Source organism: Camelus dromedarius, chromosome 24 (assembly GCF_036321535.1).
Source record: "Camelus dromedarius isolate mCamDro1 chromosome 24, mCamDro1.pat, whole genome shotgun sequence".
NCBI classification, from domain to species: Eukaryota; Metazoa; Chordata; class Mammalia; order Artiodactyla; family Camelidae; genus Camelus; species Camelus dromedarius.
The window spans coordinates 30,644,846-30,661,716 of record NC_087459.1 but is presented as its reverse complement, the minus strand read 5'-3'; the positions used below and the strand labels follow the sequence as shown (position 1 = coordinate 30,661,716).

General features: G+C 51.4%; 1 protein-coding gene across 2 annotated transcripts in view; it reads left to right on the top strand.

The window, feature by feature from the left end:
- The window catches only part of DAGLB (diacylglycerol lipase beta), a 29,988-nt gene extending 13,230 nt beyond the window's left edge, over nt 1-16,758 (top strand). Inside the window, exons 7-15 of one of the 2 annotated variants that reach the window (XM_031433294.2) lie at nt 677-803; nt 2,258-2,341; nt 3,906-3,983; nt 6,910-6,990; nt 7,076-7,203; nt 12,069-12,137; nt 12,221-12,293; nt 13,250-13,491; nt 13,576-16,758. In XM_031433294.2, coding sequence (XP_031289154.2) covers nt 677-803; nt 2,258-2,341; nt 3,906-3,983; nt 6,910-6,990; nt 7,076-7,203; nt 12,069-12,137; nt 12,221-12,293; nt 13,250-13,491; nt 13,576-13,774 — 1,081 coding nt within the window. In that variant the 3' untranslated portion in view covers nt 13,775-16,758. Of the gene's footprint in view, nt 1-676; nt 804-2,257; nt 2,342-3,905; nt 3,984-6,909; nt 6,991-7,075; nt 7,204-12,068; nt 12,138-12,220; nt 12,294-13,249; nt 13,492-13,575 lie in introns of those variants that run through there. The other variant, XM_031433295.2, reaches the window with a different exon arrangement.
- Nucleotides 16,759-16,871: the final 113 nt, after the last annotated feature.

Sequence of the window (16,871 nt, the reverse complement as noted above, 5' to 3'; positions counted from 1 at the left end):
TGTGTTTCATAAGAACAAGGACTTTCTTGTACATAGCTTACAGTGCAGCTACAAAATTTAGGACATTTATCATTAATCACTAGCTAGTCCAGTCTTTCCATGTGTCCCCATAATATCCTGGGTAGCACCTTTTCTTCCAGTCCAGGAGCGTGTGTTGGCATTTAGTTGTCACGTGTCCTGGGTCTCCTCCAGTCTGGAACAGTTCCTTAGTCATTTTTCTGTCTTTCTTGATATTGACATTTTGAAAAGGATAGTCTAGCTATCCTGCAGGACAGCCTTCAGTTTGCATTTGTCTGGTGGTTCCTTCCTGGTTGGGTTCAAATTGCCTACTTTTGGCAGGAGTGCCCCATGAGGAGGGCCGCGTCCTTCTCAGTGCCTCGTATCAGGGGGCCCGTGTTGCCGGTCTGTCCTACTGCTGGTGGTTTTAGAGTGTCTCCCATCTTTGTTGGTTTATTGTTTGCACGTGGAAAGCATTAACATGACTCCAGAAGTCGAACCTCCTGAGAAGTATACACAGAAGTATGTTTATCTTTTAAAAGCCATTACATGTTAGCCAGACTGAGTCCTGAAAATTGTCACCGGGAGTCCTCGCGTTGCCAGGAAATGGGACAGTGGGGTGGGTCTTCTTCGGTCTGTGGCTCCGGTTGGCACAGTAACGCCTTTGCCCCCTTTTTAGTTGCAGAAACAGGGCACCTGAATATGACTTGGTTGGAGGTGATCAGTTCAACTGTCACTTTGGCTCCATCCTGCACACCACAGGGCTCCAGTACCGGGACTTCATTCATGTCAGCTTTCACGACAAGGTGGGGTATAACTGTGCTTCCCAGCGTCTTTTGCGTCCTGGAGTCCTTTGAGATTCCAGTGGAACTTGTAAATTATTCCCCCAGAAAAAGGTGCATAGACACATACATAGAGATACACTCACCCCCAGATTTAGTGTACTGTTTCAGGGGTTCACAGACCCCCTTGAGGCCCACCCAGGTTCAACATAAGGTGGAAAGCCTTCATCAGAGACACTGTACTGTGTTTCTCATGAGCCCATTTTCTTTCGTTGAAGGACAGTGGGTGGCACTTGGCATTCACCCCTCACAGGTGTCTGGGGTTAACTAACCCTCGTCTCTGGGTCTCAGCTGCATCCTTCAGTGCAGAGCAGTTGGTCTCACACTTGGGGGTGTCAGAATTGCCGGGCAGGTCGGTGAACCTGCAGGAGCCCATCTGTCCGGCATCAGGGCCCCGTCCTGGGCTGCCTCGCCATCCCCACGTGATCCTCGCAGGCACCAGAAGTGAAGCCGCCCACCCCGCTAGCACAGCGGCCCTCAGACCCGCACCTGATAGCACCTCCTGGGGAGCCTTAAAACCCAAAGGCCCGGCCACGCCCCATGTCAGTTAAGTCAGAGTCTGCAGCGGCAGGGCCCCGCTCAGGAGCCCTGCGATCCCCGTGTCCACACTGCCGGGAGCCACAGGTGTCTGCTCTTCAGCCCACTGCCTCCCAAACTCCTGTGTCTTAGCACCGCGCGGGGAGGTTAAAGGTCACCCGCCATCCCACCGAGATCAGGGCGTCTGGGGTGTTAATGCCCATGGTGAATCCAGTGCACAGTGACGTGCAGGAGTCCCTGAGCCTCCAAGTGGCCCTTTCAGTGAGTAGAAACGGCAGAGAGAGAGCTGGTGCGTTTTAGAGAGGCTGATTTCCACCGAAGGCCTGCCCCTGCCCTGTGAGCTGTTTCAGGGAGCCCCACGTGACCTCGACTCGTCACGTGCAAGCTCCTGTCCCGTGGGAAGCAGGGAGATGAAGTCGGCCGTCTTGTCTTAACTCCTCGCTCCAAACAGCACCATTCCCGCCGACGCAGGGCCCGCACCGAGACAGACCAGGGCTCCCCACCCCTGGGTGACAGGGCGGCAGCGACCTGAACAGGGCCTTCAGCAAACAGCACCTGTCGGTCCCTGTCCAGAGGGAGGCCCTGGTCACCACAGGGCTGGGTTCACCCGTGGGCTCCCCGGTGATGCAAGGACAAAGATGAAAACGAGGGCGGTTAAGTTAGGCTGTATCCATGTGCAGTAGTGTAGTAGGCGTGATTCACAGGGATGGAAAGCTGCTTTCTCATACATGTGAACATGTGTCTTATGGAACATTTCATTCAGAGTCACATAGTCTCACGCTTGGTGGGGGGGTGCAGCAGTGACCGGGCGCCCCTGCTTGCACTGGGGTCCAGGGCCCGCCCAGCTCTGCATCAGGGGTGCTCCCTCCTCTCTCCCCCAGGTGTACGAGCTTCCCTTCCTGGTGGCTCTGGACCACAGGAAGGAGTCAGTGGTGGTCGCCGTGAGAGGAACCATGTCTCTCCAGGTACAGGGCCCAACACACAGCCCAGGGGCTCGAGGGGCTCGGGGGCGGGGGCCGCAGCTCAGAGGTGAGGAGACCCTGCTTTCCTGGCAGGGGCCCACCTTTGTCAGCAGCAGCTCGACATAGAGGGAAACACCGGGGGTGGAATATAGGGAAGCGAATCTAGGATTGTGAAATAGTCCCCATGAAAAAGCAGATGAGTCATTTCCTTCTGGGCAGTGTTGGCAACGCAGACGCCAGCAGACAGGGCTCCCCGGCTCCCAGGGGGGTGCCCGCTCGCCTCCCTCTGTGCCTGCCTGGCCAGGCCTCCAACCTGGCTAACACTCCCCTTGAATGTTCGGCACCCAAAGCCAGAAAGGGTGATAGGTCAAGTAGTGCGGTCAGAAGTCCCACTGCTGTGAGCCCCTCCCCAAGTCCCCGTGCTGGGTCTCAGCCACCCTGCACGCCTGCTGGCCAGCACCCCCGTCGGCTTTCACCGCCTGTCCCCGTCCCCGTCCCCTGGGGCCCCTCCTCTCCAGATGCCATGGGAGCCACCACCCAGCCGTCCCCACCCCAGCGGTCCCCTCCCGGCCACCTCCTGCTCAGCCCCACGGACACGCCCAGCGACCTTCTCTCCTGTGTTGTGCATCTTGGTCTCTTCCTGGCCGTTCCTCCCTCTCATTTCCTGGCTCTCACCTCTGCTGCTCCAGAAAAAAGAACACGACCCCACAGCTTGAGCCCCTGGCCCTCTTGGCTCTCCCCACCGTGTGGACGCCCCTCCAACCCCCCTTTCAGGAGCGTCCGGGTCGGCCTGGCCCTGAGGCACCAGAAAAACAGACGCCCCTCCTCCCAGGTCTGCTCTTGCCACCCCACCTCTGGCTGACTTCCCTCTGTTCCAAGCACCGCGGCCCCAGTCCTGGCCCCGGGCCTCTCCTTCCTGGGCCAGTGAGAGTTCTCTGCCCCGGCCGCTTTCTGCTCTCTCACATTCCCAGTCTGTGCGCGGCGTGCGCTGTCTGGAACGTGGGTCAGACCTCCCCCTCCTCAGGGACCGCCAGTGGGCCTGCTGCTCCCTGGGTGAGGATGCCTGCCTCTCCCCTCCGCTTCCTGAAAGCCAGCTTTTCCTTCAGGCTCTGGCTCCAGGGCCTCCTCCTCCGGGAGGCCTCCCTGCCCCGCAGTGCTCGCCCCTCCTTCGCTCCATGTGGTGCTTCTCTTACCCTCCCTCAGGTTTCAGCCAGCCGTCGACCAGGCCCTTGAGGACAGGAACCACGCTTTGTTCAAAACCCCAGTGCAGGGCTTTGTGCCTCGTGGCTGCTCAGATGATGTGTGCAGGGAGGGAGGGCGGAGGGTGTCTTAGACAGGTCCCATGTCCCCTCCCCCAGTGTTCACGACCAGCCCAGAGCTGATCATGTCGTGGGTCCCACAGGAGCCTCCTAGCCGTCTGAGTTTCTCTCCCGAGTCTCCCAAGTTCAGGCCCTCGGGGTTCCGTTCTCAACCGTCTGACCCGGGAGACTGTCCTGTCCCCGCTGTCCCTCAGCCTTCTACAGCACTCAGCTCAGCCCCACTGACTCTTCCGACGCACTTTTTATAGGACATCCTTACGGACCTGTCAGCAGAGAGCGAGACCCTCGTCTTAGAGTGTGAGGTGCAGGACTGTTCAGCACACAAGGTAGGCGCCATGGGGTGTGTGGTCTGGAGTGTTCCGTTAAGGAGAAACTCAGGGGTCAGAGTGTGTTCAGCTCTGGGCCTCTCTGGTTAACGCGGTGCGTGTGACACACGGCTCCTGTCTGCCATGTGCGCCCGGAGTAAATGCTTTTTATTCTTGGAGCACAAATTCTTAAGAAAGCCCTGTGACTGTGACGTTATTTTTGTTTTTTTAAGAGAAAGAAGCAGGTTCAGCATGATCAGTGACTTGCCAGCAGCCACACGGTTACTGGAATAAGTGTCAGAGTCGGCATTTGAACCCCGGGTAAACGCTTTTCTTCCTTGTCCTCCTTTTTCATGGTGGGCAGAGCCTTCAGTGCAGCGTGGTGCAGACCTGCGCCCTCGCCGCCTGTCAGTCTGCAAGTTATCTCTGCGGATGTCACAGGCCCAGGTTCTGCTTTCACTGTTACTGGGCTGGGGTTGTGTGCACAAGGTCCTCCTGAAGCAGCGAGCACTTGTTCTTTTTAAACAGTTTAAACATACGTAACGTAGTATTTATCATTTTAACCATTTCTAAGTGAACCATTCGTGGCGTCTAACACACTGGGAATGCTGTGCGCCCATCACCACTGTCTCTACCCAAAACTTGTTCACCATCCCAGACGTCAACTCTGTCCCCATTAGGCAGTAACCACCCTCTGCTCCCAGCCCCCGGCAACCACCATTTTACTGTCTCAGTCTGCTTCTGCTAGGTACCTCATATACACAGAATTATACAACATTTGTTCTTTCGTAACTGGCTTATTTCATTAGCATAATGGCCTCAAGTTTCATCCATGTTGCATGTAGCGTGTGTCAGAACTTCCTTCCTGTTTATGGCCGAATACTGTTCTGTTGTATACACACCACCTTTGGTTTTTCCATTTGCCTATTGATGGACATTTGCGTTATGTCCATGTTTTGGCTGTTGTGAGTAATACTGCTGTGAACGTGGGTGTACAGATAACTGAGTCCCTGCTCTCAGTTCTTTTGGGAATATATCCAGAGTGGGAGTGCCAGGTCTTATGTTATTTTTCTGCTTAACTTTTTGAGGAACCACCAAACTGTTTCAGCAGTTGCACCATTTTACATTTCCCCCAGCAGAGTACGCGGGTTCCCCTTTCCCCACACCCTCCTCAGCACTCACCTTGCGTGTGCTGAATGCAGCCATCCTGGTGGGTGGATCTGCTTCTCCCTGACGACTAGCCCGGCTGCGGAGCCGAGGGTTTTAACCTCTGAGGGCAGGTCTGGAATGAGTCCCTCCTGGAGGTTTCAGTGGCTGCTTCTGGGCGAAGGATGTTGGGGGTGGAGGGCAGCAGGCTTGTGCTGGTTTATACACCTCGTGTATACTTTAACCGAAACACGTATTACCTCTGTAAAAATACGTGTTACAGGCAGAGTGCAACTGCCAGTGACCCCGGCGTCCTGCCCGGACTTCTATTGCGCGGACACCCTCCAGTCAGGAGCCAGGGTGGAGGCTCTGGGCTTTTGTTCTGCTGCTGGGTAGGAGCCTGCCCGTCCTAGGAACGGGGGTTTCCCTTTAACCCTTAGCTGTCTTTTTCTGCCTCAGTTCACAGAAGAACTCAGCTTTAACTATTACTGGGTGTGTGTGAGAAAACAAAAAGTGTTAAGCTTATAGCCAGCTAGCCAGCCACAAAGTCCCCTCAGCGTCCGGTGGGCCTGGTGTGGTTCTGCTCTGTTCCTGCAAGGCTTTGCGCCTTCACACGCCGCCATACCTCCCGGCTGGCTGTCAGCTGAGGCCTCCTCCAGTGACAGCTCACCCTCAGGCAGGAAGGCAGCGGCCCGGGCCGAGGCGGGAACGGTTCTCCGCTCTCAGCCCCAGTCCGAGCATCGGGGCTCTAAGCTGTGCAGTGAAAACGGTCTAGGCGTTTGCTCTGTAGCGCACGTGCCAGGGAGACCCCCAGCCGGTGGAGCGGTGCTCGAGTGCCCGTGCCCTGTGCCTCTGGCTGCCCAGAGCCAGGCACGGTGGTGCCGAACTAGGGCTGGAGAAGGCTGAGTGCATCACGTGTGAACGTGGAGGGGGGGCGCAGGGAGATCTGGTGGTTTGTCCGGAAGTGCCGTCAGACTGCACGGAACGTGACCCTTCAGACCTCTTGGTTTCCCGTGTGTGAGGCCAGGTCCACGTTCTGCTCACAGCAGTGTAGCATTGTCGGGTCGTGAGTCTGCGCGAGATCTGGAGAGGGTCAGAACAGCCTCCCATCTTCCGCGGAATTTCTCCTGCTTCATCTTGCTGGGGGTGAGGCTGCCGGGGACAGTGGCCAGGCTCGTCCCGTCCCGTCCTGGCCTGTCGTTTAGGAAGCGCTCTGAAGATTGTTTTGACTGACAGGGTATCTCTCCTCTATTGGAACTGCTTAATTTTCAAGAAGTTTGTTTCCTGGGACAGCTCTATTTGTTAGGAAGTTTTTATTTCTTGAAGTTAAACCCAAGCTTGCCCTCCCTGGAGCTTACTTCTGATGGTCTTAGTTCTGCCTTTTGCAGGAACACTGACTGCCTAGTCACCGTCACGGATTCAGAACTTTACGTTTTAACATCATTTTAAAAATCAGTTATTTAGTATTGCTGCCCAGCGGCAGAGCACATGCCGTGCCTCCGTTAAGGGGCGGTGGGGACAGTCATTTATAAGGTAAATCTGACTGACCATAGAGACTTGGTTGAAGTAAGTTGTGGGATGTCCTTACAGCAAAATACTGTGTAGCTACAGGAAAAGCCGTGGAAACAGCCACCGACAGAGAAAGATGTCCCTGCTGTCACCTTTCATTCATGGAAGCATTTCTCGAGCACCTGCTTCACGCCCAGCTCTGCACCAGGTGCCGGGAGTACAGCAGTGAACAGGAGACCCTGCCACCCGCCCTGCCCGATGGTCACCAGCGCCCCTCTGTCTGCACTTGCAGGGCATCTCTCAAGCCGCCAGATACGTGTACGGACGACTCGTCAACCACGGGATTTTGAGCCAGGCATTCAGCATTGCTCCTGTGAGATTTTAATTCTTCTTTTGTTTTCTCTGCTGTTAGCTGTTCGCTTTTGTTAACCTCTGCTGTTCTGCTTTTTGTCCCCTAGGAATACCGGCTGGTCATCGTGGGGCACAGCCTGGGGGCGGGCGCTGCGGCCCTGCTGGCCATCATGCTCAGAAACTCATACCCGCAAGTCAGGTGTTACGCCTTTTCCCCGCCCAGGGGGCTGCTGAGGTACTTCTTGGGGTTTGGTTTTGGTTTGGTTTGTTTCTGTTTTTGTTCTTTCCCTTAACGCAGGCACTGGGGGCTGAACCCAGGACCTTGTACATGCCAAGCCTGTGCTCCCACCACAGAGTTTATCTACCTCCGCCCTCCCCCTTTTTTTCCCTTGTTTTCTTTCCTGTAACAAAATGCTACTTATAAACTTACAAGTCATGGTCAAGACTGATCTTTTATCTGCAATTTAGTTGTAACTTCTCATTCTCAGAAGTTTGCTTTGAAGCACTATTTGGTTGAAGAAAGACAGAACAGCCTTTCCTAGGTCAGTCTGACCATAGCTTTGATTTCCTAAATGATACAATGCTAAGGTCCATTTTTTAAAATTCAGGTATAATCGACATACATATTAGTTTCAGGTGTACAACATGATTCAATATTTGTATGTGCTGTAAATGATCACAGTATGTCTAGTCAACATCTGTCCCCATGAACAGTTACAGAATTTTTTTTCCTTGTGATAAGAACTTTTAAGATTTACTTTAACAGCTTTCAAATATGCAGTTCAGTGTTACTGACTGTGGTCACCATGCAGCAGTACCTTACATCCCCGTGACATTTATGACTGGAAGTTCGTACCTTTTGACTCTTTTCACCCATTTCAGTCACTTCGCACCCCCACCTCTGGCAGCCACCAGTCTGTCCTCTGTAGCTGTGAGCTTGGTTTGTTTGTTTGTTTAGTTTTCACATGTAAGTGATACCATATGGTATTTGTCTTTCTCTGATGTACTTCACTTAGCATAATGCCTTCAAGGTCCATCCATGTTGCCACAAACAGCAAGGTTTCATTGTTTTCATGGCTGAATAATATTCCATTGCATCGTCCTCATCCACTCATCCATCAACGAACACTTAGGCAGTCCTCATGTCTTAGCTGTTACAAGTGATGGTGCAGATACCTAAGTTAGTGTTTTCGTCTTCCGTGGGTAAATACCAGAAGTGGTGTTAGATGCTGGGTCACATGCCAGCTCTATTTTTTAACTTTTCAAGGGATCTCCATATTGTTTTAATCTCCACATAGTGGTTGTGCCAGTTGACATCTCTGCCAGCAGTGCATGAATGTTCCCTTTTCTCCAGATCCTGGCCAGCACTTATTTTGTGGTTTTTTAGATAATAGCCATTCTGACAGGTGTGAGGTGCCATCTGGTGGTTTGCATGTGATTTGCATTTCCCTGACCATTAGTGACACTGAGCAGCTTTTCACGTGCCTGTTGGCCATCTGTATGTCTTCTTTGGAAAAATGTTATGTTTAGATTCTCTGCCCATTTTTTAAGCGGATTGTCTTTTTGCTGTTGAGTTGTATGAATTCTGTATATATTTTTGGTATTACCTTCTCGTCCATTAACATGATTTGCAGATACTTCTCCCATTCAGCAAGTTGCCTTTTCATTTGGTCGATGGTTTCTGTTGCGAAGGGACACAGGGAGCTCTAGGGGTGATAGAAATGCTCTACATATCTTGATTGTGGTGATTATTAAACAATCACATACCTTTGTCAAGACTCAGCAAATTGTACACTTAAAATGGGTGATTTTTACTGTGTGTAAAATCAGTAAAGCGGATTTAAAGATAGACACAGGCCTCCATACCCACCCAAGTGAAGAAATAAAACACTGCTAGTGCCTTCGAGATTTCCACTGCATCCTCTCCTTTCCTGTTCACGGGTAATCGCTGTCCTGATCTTTGTGAAGTTTCTTTATAAAGTTTTACCGCCTGTATACACCTCCACATAATATGGTGTGGATTTGCATGATTTGGAAACTTATAGAAATGGAATTGTACTTTTTTTTTTCTGTGACTTCTTTTTTGTCCCACATTATGTTTGGAGCCTGTAAATTGTTGTTGTATAAATTCTCATTCTATTTCATCATGTATCTATCACAAATTACCGATCTGTCTTACTGGAGATAGACAAGGAGTTGCTTCCAGTATAGGGCTGTTGGGAACAGTGCGGTGGGGGACCTGCTGCAGTGCAGCTCCAGCCAGGAAGTCCTGGACCCCGGTGCCTGCCCACCTCAGCCTCCGCATGCTTTGCCGGGGTCTGTTTACCACGTGGCCGCCCGCCTCCTCACCACAGTGCTCGCATGTTCACATCTCCCATTCTCACGGACACTTAACAGTGTCCGATTTAAACATTTTTACCAGTCTGATGGGTGTATAGCAACGTTTCATTGTTTAATTTTGCATTTCCTTGATGGCTAATGATGTTGAGTCTCTTTGTATGTTACTGTTTCCACTCTCGTGAAGTTCCTTTTGCTCGTGTTTCTGCTGGGTCATCTGTTTTTTTCTCATTGATTCGTGTGTATATTCGGTACATCCGTTCTTTGTTGGTTGCAAGTACGTGTTGTACCTGTGCTCTCTCACTCCTTAATGTGTCTTTTTACTTTGAGTCCAGTCTTCAGCTTGTCAGTTCTTAATTTTAACATTGACTAATTTGTCATTCTTCTGATTTGTGATTTTTGGGTCTTTGTTTCTCATTTAAGAAATCTTTTCTGTGTCCTAAGGGTGTGGAGCTAGTCTCCTATCTTCTAAAAGCTTTTTAGTCTGTCCTTTCAGCTTTATTTAGGTCTCTCTGATTGATGTTTAATTTGTCTCCTTGTGTCTAGTGTGAGGGGTAGGACTCATTTCACTTTCCCATCGCACAGCGCATGCACGCGCTGAGGCCACTTAGTGGGCAGCCCTCCCCCGCTCTGCGGAAGCGCAGCCCCCCTCCTGCCACTAAGTGTCCCCGCCCAGTCCTCCCCTGGCTTCGTCTGGCTCTGCTCTGACGCCACTGCGTTAATCACCCAGTTCTCTACCAAGTGCTGACATCTGGTGAGGCGGATCCTGTGCCTTTTACTTTTTCAAGAGCCTCCTGGCTATTCTTGGCCCCCTGCACCTCCATGTAAGTTTTAGAGTCAGTTTTGCAAGTCCCATCAACAAACCAACAAAAAGCTCGGGATTGGGATTTCAACTGCCCTTATGGTCAAGTTCAATTAGGAGGGATCTGACATCTTTGCATTATTGAGCTTCCCAGTCTCTAAACAATAGCACTCTCCAGATATTTAGGTTCTCTTTAATGTCTTTCAGCAAAGTTTTATCTTCTCCATCAAGTCTTGTACGTCTTTTGTTAAGATTTATCTGGGGGCACATGTTGCTATTTCTTTGTTGCTGACATACAGAAATCCCACAGAACTACAAAATTTCGATTTTCTTTCCAACAACCTTGTTAAATTTTCCTATTAATCATAAAAATTCATCTGCAAATGCTTTTGGATTTTTAAACATATGGGGTGATTTCCTGTGGGAATGACGGGTTTACTTTCCTTCTGTCTTTGCCTTTTGGTGCTGACAGGACTGGCAGTGGAAACGCCCCCACGCGCCTTTGCGTTCCGTCCCTTCCTCCCTCCCCCGGGCAACACTGGTTTGCTTTCTGTCGCCACAGACTCTTCTAGAACATCATGTCAGTGCAGTCATACGGCGTGCAGTCTTTTGTGTCAGGTGGCTTTTGCTCAGCAAGAGGCATCCAGGGCTCCTGGCTGGGGGTTTGCTTTACTGTTTCGGAGTGTGTACGGTCTCCTTTTCAATGCGTCTTGCTTGAAATGGGCTGGGCTGCGCTGCTCTGAAGTCCCTGTCGCTGGCCTCTTACGTCTTCCTCTGCTCTGGTCTCTTCTGACTCTGGTCGGGCGCACCACACCTCCCACCCTGGTGCCCGGCTCTGGTGCCTCATTCACGTCTTGTGCACATGTTTCCTGAGCCACTTCCAAATATTTTCTCCAGATCTGTTTTTTGTTCACAAATTCTATCTTCAGCTCCTTATAACAATCTGTTAAGATTGTTGTTTTATTATGGAATTTTCATACAAAAATTAAGAAGTCAAGCAAGCAGGGAGAATAGTGTAAGGAGCCCATGCAACCAGCGTCAGCACCGACGTGGCTGGTCTCCCGTCACACGCCCCACCCTCCCCCGAGGCCGCCAGGGCTGGGTTACTTTGAAGCACATCTGAGACACGGCACCGCATCTGTAAATACCTTCATTTATTTCATTTGGCTTTTGATTTTAGGGATTGCTTTTGTTGTTTTTGTTTAATTTTGTTTTATAATTCTACAAAACAGGCATGGTTCTAAAGAAAGTTCCACAAAGCAGGGTACACAGAGAAATCCACGTCCATCCTTGTTCCCTCAGGGACAGTGTCCTTTCTCTCCCCCGGGGCAGGCTGGCTACGTTTTGGGCTTATCTCCTCATTATCTTCACGTGTATCTATACATGGACATGTGTGTGTCTGCAGTCCTCCGCTCTCCTTAGGAGGTGGCACCCTACCCGCCATCCTGTGTCTCGTGTTTGTCCTGAGGTCACCCCACGGCGGCGGGTAACCCTCCCTCTCTCTCGGCCACGAAGGACTCAGTATTTGGTGGACGTGCCTAGTCCGCAGGCTGGACACGGCTCTGTGTGGGTGGTCACTTAGGCTGCTCCCAGCCTCTGCCATCACAAGCAGCAGGAGCGGCAGAGGTGGCCTCCTGCATCTGGCTTTTCTGTCCTGCCAGGCGTCTTGCTGGGTCAGAGATCACACATGCGTGTGTCGGTCTGCTGTCTCTGCCTGGTTTGAAATTTTAGCAGAGTGTCATCTCTTGATAGATGTCATGGCTTCATTAGAATCTGGCCAGTGAGTTGCTCTAACTAGAGTTTCTTCTATTTCTCTTCTTTAGAGAATAGAGAACAGGGTTGAATTCTTTGAAAACTGACCTCTCCCTGATCTGGCAAAGTGCCTTGATTTCCCCTGGAAGCCTTCCACAGGCAATACGATCATAAACCGTCACTAAATTTTTTTTTTTTTGAAATTTCAGCAAATCCCTTTATGAATACTCTAAGAGCTTCATCGTGTCTCTCGTCCTGGGCAAGGACGTGATCCCCAGGTGAGTCTGCCGAGTGCCTCGCTGGGCTTGGGCTGGTACGCAAGACTGAGGCCCGAGCCACACTCTCCTCTTTTGCTAAACAGGTTAAGTGTGACCAACTTGGAAGATTTGAAGAAGAGAATCTTGCGAGTGATCGCTCACTGCAATAAGCCCAAGGTAACTTGGGGAGCCCTGTAAGCGGATCTGCGGGAGCTGGGGCCGCCCCACAAGGCTGTCCAGGGCGTTGAGAGGATGTTTGTAAATTCAGAGCCTTGTAGCCCAGGGCGTTTGACGCCATGCTGGACTCCTGTCCCTGTTCCCTGGAGGTCACCTAAGAAAGCAAATGGCTGAATCAAGCGCATACAATGCCACAGTCAGGAGCCCCAGCAGAGCTGTCCCTGCTAGTTAAGTGATCTGCTTTCTGTCATGTTTCTTAGTCCCGTTGTGTGACTGGCAGTGTTTTGATGCCTCTGGTCCCAAAGTTTAGAAGGTAAGGCTGCCAGATACAGAGTTTAAGCAGCGATGGTATCCTGTTCTGTGGAATAAATTGCAGTCATTAAAAATGACGACATGGATTTCTGTTTACCAGCAGAGAAAGATAGCCATGGTGTAGTGAAGAGTTGAGGGGGCAGGAGGCGGGGGCAGGATTAAAAATGATTCTTAGGACATAATCTAAGGCAGGGGGAGGTGATGAGATAGTTTGACAAAAAAATACACCAAAATGTGGTGTTATGTAGGTAATGAAATTAGAGATCATTTTCACTTTTTTTAAACCTTGTTTTGTGACATTGTTTCTGTTGCTAGTCAGAAAAAAAAAAATTTATCCTTATCAGCAATACTCCCTCCAAATTAAAAAAAAAAAAAGAAATTTGTATCTAAGGTCTTTAAGGAAAGAATAAAACTGCTTTACAGAATTGCTTAAAAATAAGGTCATTTTCTTCCTGCCTCAATTTGGTTTTTAAATGTTGCTTCAAGCGTGATGGCTTCATTGCACACGAGACACCTGAGTTCAGGCCCAGTGACCTCCACACTCATGAGATTTGTGTTGACAGACGGCCCGCGGGGTCCGGGAGGTCTCCGTGGCGGCGGAGGCCTCGCAGTAACGGGCCTGCTGCCCTCGGCTCTCCCTTTAGTACAGGATCCTGCTGCGCGGCTGCTGGTATGAGCTGTTCGGCGGGAGCCCGGAGAACTTCCCCACGGAGTTGGACGGGGGCGACCTGATGCAGCCGCTTCTCGGGGAGCAGAGTCTGCGGACGCACGGGTCCCCGGCATACAGCTTCTCCAGCGACTCCCCACTGGAGTCCCCCACCAAGTACCCGCCCCTCTACCCGCCCGGCAGGATCATCCACCTGGAGGAAGAGGGCAGCTCCGGGAGGTGAGTGCGGGCAGGGCGCGGCGTGTCACCCCCAGGAAGGGGTTAACCTGGAAGTGAGGCTTTGCTAGTTTTTTTTTTTTCCAGGTTTTCCTGCTGTCCTGCTGCTCATTATAGTGCGAAGTGGTCTCATGAATCGGAATTCAGCAGAATCCTTATTGGCCCAAAGATGCTAACGGACCACATGCCAGACATCCTGATGAGAGCCTTGGACAGGGTGGTGTCCGACAGGGCCGCCTGCCTCTCCTGCCCGGCCCGCGGGGGCGCGGACGTGGGCGTGGCCTAACCAGGGCTCCCGGAAACTGCTGCGGGACTATCGACTTCGCTGTTTTTCTGAAAGTGACTTACCACCCGAGCGATTCCCATGATGCCAGCACCTGAATGCCCGTCGACTGGATTTTGATAGTCTCCTAAATGACTGAGTAACTTGAGAAATACTTTTGATCACAGTATTAGAATCAGGGGTCAGGAGAGGGCACCGGGAGTGGACACATGGGAAGCTGCGGGAGCCCTCCTGCCATCTGGCTCATTCCGTGGGAATCCAGCCCCTGGGTTTAAGGCCTTGATGGATGTGTAGGCTCCTGCCCCCAGGCCACCTTTGCAGTGCAGGGTCCTGTCTTGTGACTGCTTAGACTGGTCTGAACTGGCACTTAAGCATGCAAGCTTTTTTCTTTTGCAGACTGGACTTTCCTAGCTACACAAACTCAGTATTGGTTGTGAGGGTACAGACTGGGGTTTTCTCCTGGGCGGCCTAAGTAAGGGTCAGCCCTGCGCTCTGACTGGGAATCAAGACAAAACCAGGTCTGGGAAGCGCATCGAGACCACGCTCCTGCCTCCGAGCTCCAGGATCACGCTGTCTGGCTGGTCAACATCGAATAGACGGTTCGGTTCTCACGTGATGTTCGGGCTCTTGGAGGTCGGCCAGTGGATTCAGAGGGAGTTAAAAAATAAAGCATTTACACGTCACTAGTGTCTGCACAGCAAAGAACTCTTCACCTGGATGTTTCTGGGAAGGTCTACTTACTGGGTACTTCTACAGCAATAGTGTTTTAAACAGGTTTTTTTCTATCCACTGTAAACAACAAAATGAAGTGTTAAGTTCTCTTGGAGCTCTGGCTGAGGACTGAAGATTGCCCCGGCATCTGATTTCACCACACCCCCTATCCAAACCCCATAAAAAGCCGGTAGAGGGATTCCTTCAGAAAGCACAAGCCCACAAGGGGTGGGGGAGAAGAGACGAGGGCCATCAGGCAGCCTGAGACAAAGTGGGGAGGAAGGCCAAGAACGAGTCTGGTCCACAAACCAGTCCCTGCCCTGCACCCGCCGCGGGGTGAAGCAGGTGGCGGGGGAGCAGCCCGTGGGGTGGGCCGTGTTGACAGTAGGGAGACTCCTGGTCCTTCGTTTGCTTCCGGGTAGAAGCCGGACACCAGTGCAGCTGAAGGCCCAAGGCTGAGACTCCTCAACTCCTCCCACTTGGCTCCTGGAACCTTCAAGAAGATTCTCCAGGAAGATCAGACTCTAGAGACAACCCCCTCAGGGCCTCCACAGCTGTCACAGACACACCACCTTAGCTTCTGAAAACCTGCAAAGACCATGTTAAAAACCTCAACTGAAATGCCATGGTCACGTCCACCTGCTACAAGTTTCGTTTCTGAACAATTCCTGTACATTCCTAGCGGCAGAAAGGCGAGTGGTCTCGGGCACTCAGCACCGCCGCCCCGGCCTGCCCCACCTGTGTGCTGTCTGTGCTTTAGGTTTTCAGCACGTAAGCCTGAGCCAGGGACTGCCAGGCACTGCAGGAACAAGGGAACCAAAGACCCGGGAGCAGCCTCAAACCCCCAGCTACAGCCTGGGACCAGAACGAGTGCTGTGGCCACAAAACCGGGCCACGAGGCTGGAAAACAGTACCGAGAGAAGAACGAACACCTGAAAACTAAAAGCAGCAGGGAAACGGATACCTGACTCACAGGAGACGGAAGCTTCCAGGTGGAACCAGCCCACCAAGCACAGGGATGAAGATACACCCAGGAGGCGGGAGTCGGAGGCAGACCCCCCCGCGGCCTGGAGACGAAAGGCCGTCCTGGCCCCAGTCCCCCCACAAAGGAAACGACCGAGAAGACAGTGGGAGCTGCGGCGCTGCCCTCCAAAAGCTCAAGGGGGGTTTTCCACCTGAGATTTTAGACCCAGCCAAGAAGTATTAGGAAAAAAGAAGTTATTTTCAAAGACACAAGGGCTCAAAAACATAGGTGACCCACGTATTACTCAGGAAGCCCTTGGATAATCTGTCCATCAAGATGAGAAAGAAAATTAAAAAACGAGTCAAGATGTAGGAAATAAAAGATCAACACATAAGAGAAATGGTGGTCAGAGGGTTCTGAGACTTCAGGAAAATGAAAATTGACAAAACACGTAACACATCTGAACATCTTGAGATTCAGACAACAGGTGGAAAGTTCACAGTTCAAGTACTAAGTACACAGGAGAAAAAGCAAATAAAGTATTAATTCTTCCAAAAGAAACCAAAAAAGTTGTGCAGGAGAGGCAGATTCTTGCTGTATGGCTCATCCTTGAGTATCCACTTGGCAGTAATGAGGAGACACCAAAGAGTGAGCGCCAACCAAAGCCATTACACTGAAGGGACGGGACAGGTGTGCTGGGGCCGGGCCTGTACTTGGGAGGGAGCTACCCCACATCTACCAGGGTTGGGATGTCGGGGGTGGGGGGTAAACCTAAAAAACCCAACCAGCGTTGAAAGCACCCGGCGTAGCCTGAGCTCCGGGGAGGGGAGGGAGGCTGAAGGGAGACTCAGTCACCGACGGCCAGAGGTTTAACTGATCATACCTATGCAAGGAAGCCTCCACAAAACCCAAAGGGGCCAGGTTTGGAGAGCTTCCAGGTTAGTGAACACGTGGCGACTTGGGGAGGGTGGCGCTCGGAGAGGCGTAGGCGCTGCGAGCCCTTTCCCCAGACCTCACCCTGAGCATCTCTTCCATCTGGCTGTTCCACAGTTACATCCTTTTATGATAAACCAGTGATCCAGGAAGTAAAACAAGCAAGCAAGCATATGTTTTAGACATGTGGAGACAAGTATCAAGAATTGGTTAAAAGAAAAAAATAGTTGCCTCTGGGGAGGGTGTGAAGGGGGAAGATTGCTGTTTTTGTAGGAAACCTTTAGATTCGGTCTTTAAACTGCGTATTTATCTTTGGTTAAAAAACACATGATTCAAGAGTAAAACAATCTTCAAAGCAATAAAAATTAAAAAAATCGAACTATCGTGTAAGTTGTCTCCAGAAAGTATCTTAAAGCCACACAGTCAGCCTCCACCCCACCAAGCTGCCAACTCCAGTTCTAACATCTGCATTTCCACCTAGAGCTCTGGCCT